We start from the raw sequence: 9,342 nt of genomic DNA on the forward strand, positions 1-9,342 counted from the left end.
AAAATAATTTTGACTATAGTTAGATATATTACATTTTAGGCATATAAAGGACATATAGGAAAGTTAATATTATGAATGTCATACTTATTTATATACTATTTTATAATTATGTCCCCGTGTCAGTGTATTAGTAATAAAAGTACTTTGTTAAATATCACATTGTTGTGGTCACATATAATGATAATTTACACAGAATGTTACTGTATTGTTATTAAGTTTTAACTTTTCATTCCACATGCCTTATTATTTAGCGACATAATAAAATTATTAACAAATTAATGGGAAGGTGTGAAATATTTAATTGTATTTGCTTTCAACAACAGTGCAACCAGTTACTTAGGTATAATAATTTCATAATTCACCACAACATATTTCCCATATAAGTTATATATGTAAAATATTTTTTATTTATTGTTGATATGTATAAAAAAATGGAATAATTACTTACTAGGCATCATCTCCACGTGTGAAGAAGTATCCATGATGTTGTGATGGTGCAGCATGTCTGGCGGGGATTGCACCATCCCGCCACCACCACTGGCCATCACCATCACTGTATCAGGTTCTACCACCGATCTAAACAACACGGATGGTCTACTTAAGACCAGTTTATAACACTTACGAAAAGACTCGTCTAATTCACGACTATGGTACAATTTTTAATTACGCGTTTAGCTCTCTCTGTGTGTTAAATTTTTAAAAGACGATACGAGACTCAATATCACAATCTAACTTATTTTTAGTTATAAACGTGAAAATACTTAAAATATGTATAGTGCACATAAATACTATCACAAGATCACTAAACAATATTCCGTTTTGAGGCACTTCGACATTTTTTGTTAATAAAAAACGAAAGAGCTACACACTCTCACCCGGCAGGAGCCAAGCCCACACTGCCGTACTATATGTATAATTCTATGGATTGACGCCAAGGCGCATGACTGGTCAGCCTTATCTGTGATTGGCCGGTGAATAGGACGCCTTTTTGAATAATCGTCTCCCGTTGGTCGAAAGCTTCTCATTTTCCCGCCCTGCAGTTGTAGACCCTCACAAAATGGCGACCCCCTTTACAGGCTTTTGATGCTTTTTTGAACATTTTCTTGGATAAAAAATAATCCTGTTCGGATATAATGAGTATGATTTATGATTTGGTCTTTTTGTGGTCGGCAATCTAGTTTTGTTGATCTTTAATGTTTTAGGTTTTTAATACGGATTTGAATATCGAATATTGGATTTACCGAATTTACTTTTTTGTTTTAACGGTGAGCAATCCTTTCAGATTCTGGGTTCTTGGTTCTGATTAATTTTTGTTCTTCATTTCGCAGATAAAAATAACTTTGATATTTTTTTAAGCTATATCAGTTTATTAGAATTTGTCATATTTATTTTATAACTTATTTTTATACGTGTACTAATTAGAATATACTAAAATTTAAAGCTAATAGCTATTTTTTTTTGATTACTAACAGTTAGGTATGTGTTACAGGTAAAAAGTGTCTTTCGACACTTTGTACCGACGCATTCTGAGATTTTGTAACGTATAACACGCAGAGATCCAGAAACTGTATATAAACTAGAGGCCGATCCCCTACTCGCTGGACCGATCAAGTAAAAGCCCTTACGGGTTTTATCTCCCGGGCGCAGAGGCTTGCTGAAGATATGAGAGAGTGCAGGAAGTTCTGCGGCGTTACACGACCTTCAGAAATGAAGATTGCGACTGAAGAAGGTATGGGTTTGATTTTTAAACTGTCTATGGTTTATCGAAAACCTATGATCCTAATCTAGCATATAAGACGGTACATATACTATAAGTATATAATTTGCTGCATTCTAATTGTAAATTCTTAATCTTCATAAAATCCTATTAGTTTTATATTATATGTCATATACTAACTGATGAGTGATACGTTATCACTTCAAATAAATATTTAACTCTATAAATAAATATTACTCATAGGTAATAAATCAATCAAAAAACTTTATAATAATGTGACATCCCTAGTACCCTTTGAAAAGACGATAAGGAACAGCATTATTACGTCATTGCATTTTTATCTCCAAAAAGTGCTATCACGAACATCTGCACCTTAACTATTTCCGTTTCCTACATATTTTATGCAAATTTTAATTAAATCAATTTTGAACTCTATCGCTTCAGCATTACGGCTACTATCCTTTGAATAATAAAAAGTTCTTTGCGAGAGAGAATAATCTATAATAAATTTTGGGAAAAACTTTCTTAGGATTTTTAAACATTTACGTTTTAATCTGAAATCGTAACATCTGTGAGATAACTCTATCTACGAAACTATTTTTAGCCTAATGAATTTCGGCGCGAACATTTGGCGCCATTTTTTTATAACCTCACACGTTGACGAAGTCATTAAATACTTCTTAGGGATATCGATCGATATTTAAGGGCGAATAGAGGAAGATATAGCTACTTGAGATATTTCACGTTTTGTTATGTACTAAATAAAGCTTGAAGTGGGGTTAGTTAGACATCTGATTACGTAATAATAAACAAGGAAGTAGTTAGGTAATTTTTTCCTTCAAATCATTTGTTCCTGGATTCGATTGATGGGAATCGAAAAGAGGATCTGCGTTATAAACATATTTTATAACCCTAGCATGTGAGACAATCGATGATAGACATTGCTTATAAAAGTTTAATGATAATAATACCCATAATAATGGCTTATGGCCAACATACAGGACGAACCTCATATAAGATCTGTTATAGAGAAAATGTAAACTTCAACATCAATATACATTTGCATACAAAAGCTACTCATCAATATAATTGTAGCGTATGACGGACGATCGCGTGCACAATTAGCTTATTGCTTGGGGTCGAAATTAGCTTTATGTATCCATATGTGGCCACGCTATTGCTTCTTTATCAGACAGCATCGATAATCAGATAGGTTCATTTTATTACACAACCAATAAATAAACTAAAACCTTAAAGCTATTTAGGAAAACACAATCAAAAGTTCACAAGCAGGCCATTCACAAAGGAGGTTTATTATGTTTGAACCATAGAGCATACAAGTCCATCGAAGCAAAGCTCATAGATAGTCTATCAATACTCGATGGATCTTTAAGGTTTTTTTTAATTGACATGTCACTTTTAGCGCCAAACGAAGTGTTAAACGGTCTTGACAATGACATTACATTTTGAAGGACAATGAGAAACAAATAATAAGGTTGCTCTTTTGTCGGCGAATACGCCTCGAGTTGTATAGTGACAGATTTTTGCCACTCTGTGTGTTTTGTTGCGTGAAATATCACTTTTGTAGTTGTTTAATAGGATTTTGGAAGCTTATGTGCTAAATTCCAAAAGTTGTTATCACTTGGACTACGTAGGCTTTTGTTAATATGTTGAAAGTATTTTTTCACTTTTTTCCAGGAAGCCATTTTAGTTTTAAACATGTGTTGATCAAATTTAATTTATACTTTAGTCTATATTAATAATATAGTATTTTCATACCTGTTTCTGAACTTCTGAACTTTTTGTATTATGGAGGAATACCGATAAAATGTAATTACGAGTTAATAATTTAGTAACGAGGTAAAGCCAACTTATAGTAAGTACGATATGAAACGAATATATTAGATACTATTAATAAACACTAATACAATTTTAATAAAGTCGTAAATATTGCATGCAAGAAGTATGAACTTAATATCATTAAACGGCTAGTAATAATTATTTTCTTTTCTTTTTATTATCCACATACATGTTTATGTTTATATGAAACCATAATGACAGTGATAGCCTTTTTTTTTTAAAGTAATAGCAGGCAAACGGGCAAGAGGCTCACCTGATGTGAAGCGATACCTAGTAGTGCTTAAGAACGCGATTTCGAGTTTGTACTCTCGCTCAGCAGCAATTGATTTTTATGTTCAACATTTGGTCACAGAAAATGCCGCAAAAGTCTATGCCCCAGTGGGAGTTCGTAATACATATTCGAACACAACTCAAACCATAAGACACATCTGATATTTTAGTTTTTTTGTGAACGTTAGGCGATACCTTCTAAAGCTAAAAGCACATCTAATCCCCGAACTGTCAGCCGAATCATCCTATTCACACGGGCTTTAACGCTTGACGCAATGATGTGATTAGCGCTAGATACCTATCCCACTGTATAACAAAAAATATATTATTTCTATTTAAAGTTTACTTTTAGCCGGCGATTTTGAACTGAATTTACATAAACAAACAATGTTCGTAGCAATAGTTTTTCTCGGCCGATCGTCACATTTATTAGTTTAGTCATTGTTGAGATTTACTCGGGTTACGTTAGACACATTTTTATTTTGATATATACTTTTTGTTAATTATAATTGATAATAGTTGCGTCCACTATTTAGAATTTTATAGTGAGTGTTTAGTGCGTGTTTGAGAACTATCGTGAGGCAAGGTATTAGCATCAGTCTAACCTCTCTTTGTTTCCAAAGTAATAGAATTTCTCCAAATCCTTACGGCTGATAATATTGTGTGCTTTTCTTCCTGAAGATATTGTAACGAGGTATGTACTCAGGACATACTATTCTAGTATAAGATTGTGTATCGACGGCCACCCGGTTCTGTGGTACAAACAATTAACTTCAACTGTTGAACATTAATTAACGTATAAATAAACGTATTTGGTCATTTTTTGCTAATGATTATTGCTATTGAATTACCACCATCATTACGCCACCAAGTAGCAATGATGGGGCGCCGCCGCCGTAGTGTTTAGTTCTAGATAATTTAACAAAAAAATCAATTTAAACTTTCTCTCGTTAAATATTTTATTATTAATATAAACATTTTAGGAAGCGGAAAGTCTTTGACTTGCAGCAGTAGTCATAATTAAAAATTAAGATGTATTTTGTGTAATGTTTAATTTTTGTTTATCTATTCATGTACTTAATTGACTTATGTTTTCTGTTTTCTATATTTTGTTTAAAAATGTAATCTGTTATGTTTTCGCTTTGTTACTTGGCTTGACTAGTCTGGCCATAAATACTACTACAAACTACATACAAAAACTTTTCTTTTTTTCAACTTTTTAATTATTTTGAATTTGATCTTCTTTGATCTTGTGGCATTTAACATATTTTTTCATGTTCATTATCAAATTACAATGTGGAATGGAGTTTTAAAGAAAATAAGTTCGCAGTGATTGCCTTGCACAAATTTTGTACGTATCCGTCGGTCATATTCCCGACACTTCAAAAGCTTGCTATCACCCGTATGTGCGTATATCGTACTATCAACAGATACAACAACACTTCGTCTGTCGAAGAACAGAAATTATATGGGCGGTCACGTGCTATTACAACTACAAAGGCTGTAAATACTGTTCAAGCCAGAATTCGTTGAAACCTCACGAGGAAGCGTTAAATCTTATCGTGAGAAATGAAGATTCCCGCTAAGACTCTGGCGCGTATTATAAAACAAGGCATGAAGCTCGGCGCTTATCGTCGTTATACAGGACATGCCCTAAATCAATCTTTACAATTGAAGAGAGTAGATCGATCAAAACCCCATCTGTCGCGATACGCAGAAGAAAAGGACAAAATTATCCTCTTAACCGATGAAAAAATTTTCACGATTGAAGAACACTACAATAAGCAAAATAATAAACTGTACGCTCACAGTTCTAAAGAAGCTGCTCAAGTGATCGGAAAGGTACAACGTGGTCATCATTCTGCGTCAGCAATGGTTTGGTGGGGCGTGTCTTAACCAAGGGTCTTAATCACAAAACTAGTTTTGTGAAAAAGGAGTGAAAACTTCAAAGTTTATCAAGATACAATCTTGGGTAATGTGAAACCTCTCAGCGATACACTTTTTGAAAATATACCGTGGATTTTCCAGCAGGATTGTGCACCTGGTGCACAAGGCACGAATTACCCAAGCCTTGCTTGAAACCAACGTTCCGGAATTTATAAGAGCTGAAGACTGGCCCTCATCTAGCCCAGATCTCTACCCTTTAGACTTCAAATTTGGTCAGATGGCCAAAGATTCGTGGCCAAACAGATTAAAGGCCTGTATGAAAGCTAAAGGTGGCCATTCGAAAAGTTATAATATTTTATTATATTATTTTTTTATTTTATAATATTTTTTTACCTTTTGCAGAGTCTTTAATAAATAGGTGGGTATAAATTTTATTAGATAATATTACATTACTTCATTTAAAACAATTTTTTTTATTTGTAACAGAACTTAAGACTGGACTAGTTATATTGTCTAAGTGTTTTCTTTTATACTCTCTCATTCTTCTCAAAACAAATTCAAAGTCAAAATAAATGAATAGGTAGATACGTAACAAATACGGAATTCGCACTTTAAGTATTTCTTAAACAATCGGTCGGTTTTCATGTCACTGAATCCATGCAGCCCCGAAATGGATTAGCCGCAATCAATAAAATGGCAGACCGGATGTTTCCGGTCCGAGCCCTCCTTCCGGTCCGGGGTGAATAAAATTAATTCCTTTGTGTCTTAAGTAATCGGGATCTTGTATCGATTTCAGATGTCTAGCTTATTTAATACACTAGACACAGTAGCAGTGTTTACAAAAGATCTTCGGAACCTGTACTGAATTTCATTATGTTCTCTGAATGCCACTGCAAATTCCTATAGAGACTTCTTCGAAGCACTTAGTGCGTATTTAATTACATTATACACGTAACACGATACTTAGACAACAGATGGACGTTGAAGACAACACAATGGAAGGGATCACCCGGCAAAATGTGGGCTGATGACTTTATGGAAATAGCAGGAAAAGACTGGCAGACTATTGGTAAAGATAGAGACATCTGGAAAAGGTTGTAGGAGGCATTCACCCAAGAGGTTTCCACATCCACGCTTACTAACAATGGTTTTTAATAATATCGAATTCAAAAAGGCTTTATTATTAGGTATATAAACGTAATGTAATGTAATTTTTTCATTAATCCCATACTTACCTAGAATATAAATAGAAAGTTAAAATATAAAAACACAATCGTAAATACAAAAGACACTTCTCACGTCCCCCAGGACAAACTGTTCGAACATTGTTGAACCTTTAATTTGGACTAATTATGTAAGGAATGGTAATGGAACCCACTTGTGAGAGTATCGTGATGTCTTTGTTAATTTATACAAAGTAGTTTTATACTGTATCTATGTATTTCATTCTTCAAATAAATAAATCAATGGCTACGCTACAATATTTTTAGGCCTGGGCCTTAGATATCTGTATCTGTTTCATGATCGTTTGTTATCTAATAGACAAGTAAATGATCAGCCTCCTGTCACATGCCGTCGACTTTTTGGGTCTAAGGCAAGCCGGTTTCCTTACGATGTTTTCCTCCACCGTTCGAGCGAACGTCAAATACGCACATAGCCGAAAGAAAGCCGGGGATCGAACCTACGACCTCAGGGATGAGAGTGGCACGCTGAAGCTACTAGGCCAACACTGCTCTCATTCACTAAACACAATTTAATAGAAAGAGACGAAGCAATACTTAGAGTTAAATTAGACTATTTTAGTTTTTATGAAAGAATTTCTTTTAATTTCAAAGAAGTCTTTGATATGTGGTTAAGACATATGTATCCAATATAGTTTTCTCAGGTATAGCCCCTGACTCTCCGAGTAACTCTCTTTCTTCTACCGAAATGGATAGAATATTCAATCGGTAGTACAAGAAGCAAAAAATGAATGCAATATTTAATATACAAATTATTAATGTATAAGCTATAGATATTAAATAATTATATTGAGGATATGCCTCAACCATTGAACTAGAGTTGTATCGGTTCCCACAACACACAAAGCCGTATTGAGCGTACAAGTGGTTAGCGCCACTGCACATCTGTTTCTTTGATCTTGCCGAGATGAGACTTGCACTCGTTTCAAGACATACATAAGGCATAAAATGGGGGTGTTATAAGTCTCAATCGGAGGTCCATATTTGTGAGAAGTTATTAGTTATTATGTTTATACATAACATTTTTTCTTATATCTAGCTTTTCCATTTAATGGATTCGGTTTGATTATATATTAAATGGCACTAAATAAAACAATAATGATCAATTACTGAATAATGTTAGTCTCGTAAATTCTACGACCTTTGTTTGAGAAAATGTAAATTATTTTCTTTAGTGTCCCATTTTCTACTGCACTAAACAATCGAATTTTATATAATATGTGAGATACTTTTCTTGGTTACGATGGCTAAGTCAATCTACTTATTTATTTAAAAAAAATATCGCAATATACAATGTAAAAGTTAGCTAATTACGTAATAACTTAAGACAGAAGGTCCCTTAGGTAGTGACTGAATAACCGACTTTTTAAGGGAGAACTGAGTTGCGAGACATTGTTTTTTTATGTTTGTATGTTTTTGATGGCACCAGTTTTACTAATGATAAGAATATATGTTTAATGTATTGCTAAATGCGTACCTACCGACTGAGCTATAAAGATGGCCAGATAGTATTATGTATGTACAATCAATGTTTTACACCATATGCCCGCAGAAGCATTATCGTATGCTTTTACCATTGTTTGCACGCTTTATTGACGCACGAATTACGTTATCAGTTTATCATGAGATTAGCAAATGTAGCTTTTATATTGTCAATAAACCATTTTAATAATTTCCACAGTAATCTAAACATTATGCACACTGAAATACTTTTTCAATAAGCTATTTTATTAAATTACTATTTATTTTATTTGAAGAGGTCTCCGCTCACTGGCATAATCTTACATCTTGAAGCATATAAAAGGATAATAAAAAGTATTTCCCACATGTGTTAAATTAATACGTAATAATTTACCATAAAATTACCTTACTATAACTGTGAGAGTAATATATATAACTACACGGAGTTGTGGAAGGGCTCAATTACAGAGGAAATATATCTATTATAGATATATATGTCTTTGACGAGGTTCATTTAAAATTCTCTAGCATGTGATGATCTTATTAAATAATACTAATTCGATTGATATACTTAATATTCGTTTCTATAAATTCTTAGCCTTCCTAAAGTGCTTAGTTACTTAAATAAATTTATTAAATTAGATATTGTTGACACAAAACTTTACTTCCATAGATGACTGAGTTTAATCTATGATCCCGGGATTCGGAAGTCAATTTCCATCCCTACTTTACCAATAGACTTAGAAATAATTTTGGAATCATCGATTCACCATGATAAATAACCTACAGTATATGGCATAGATCAACGGAGATTTTAAATAAAATAGTAAACTCCCCTTTCATTCCAGTCGGATACAAGTAATAAATCTCTTCAAACAAGCGAGTTGAGATAATTTTTATGACATT

General features: G+C 33.3%; 1 protein-coding gene across 2 annotated transcripts in view; it reads right to left on the reverse strand.

Moving 5' to 3' along the window:
- LOC123711434 (insulin gene enhancer protein ISL-1) overlaps positions 1 to 884 on the reverse strand; it is a 33,626-nt gene extending 32,742 nt beyond the window's left edge. For both annotated transcript variants that reach the window (XM_045664018.1, XM_045664017.1), the window contains exon 1: positions 449 to 884. In XM_045664018.1, the coding sequence (XP_045519974.1) occupies positions 449 to 551 (103 nt within the window). In that variant the 5' untranslated portion in view covers positions 552 to 884. The remainder of the gene's footprint in view (positions 1 to 448) is intronic.
- Positions 885 to 9,342: the final 8,458 nt, after the last annotated feature.

The sequence above is a fragment of the Pieris brassicae genome, chromosome 6, assembly GCF_905147105.1.
Source record: "Pieris brassicae chromosome 6, ilPieBrab1.1, whole genome shotgun sequence".
Classification (NCBI taxonomy): domain Eukaryota; kingdom Metazoa; phylum Arthropoda; class Insecta; order Lepidoptera; family Pieridae; genus Pieris; species Pieris brassicae.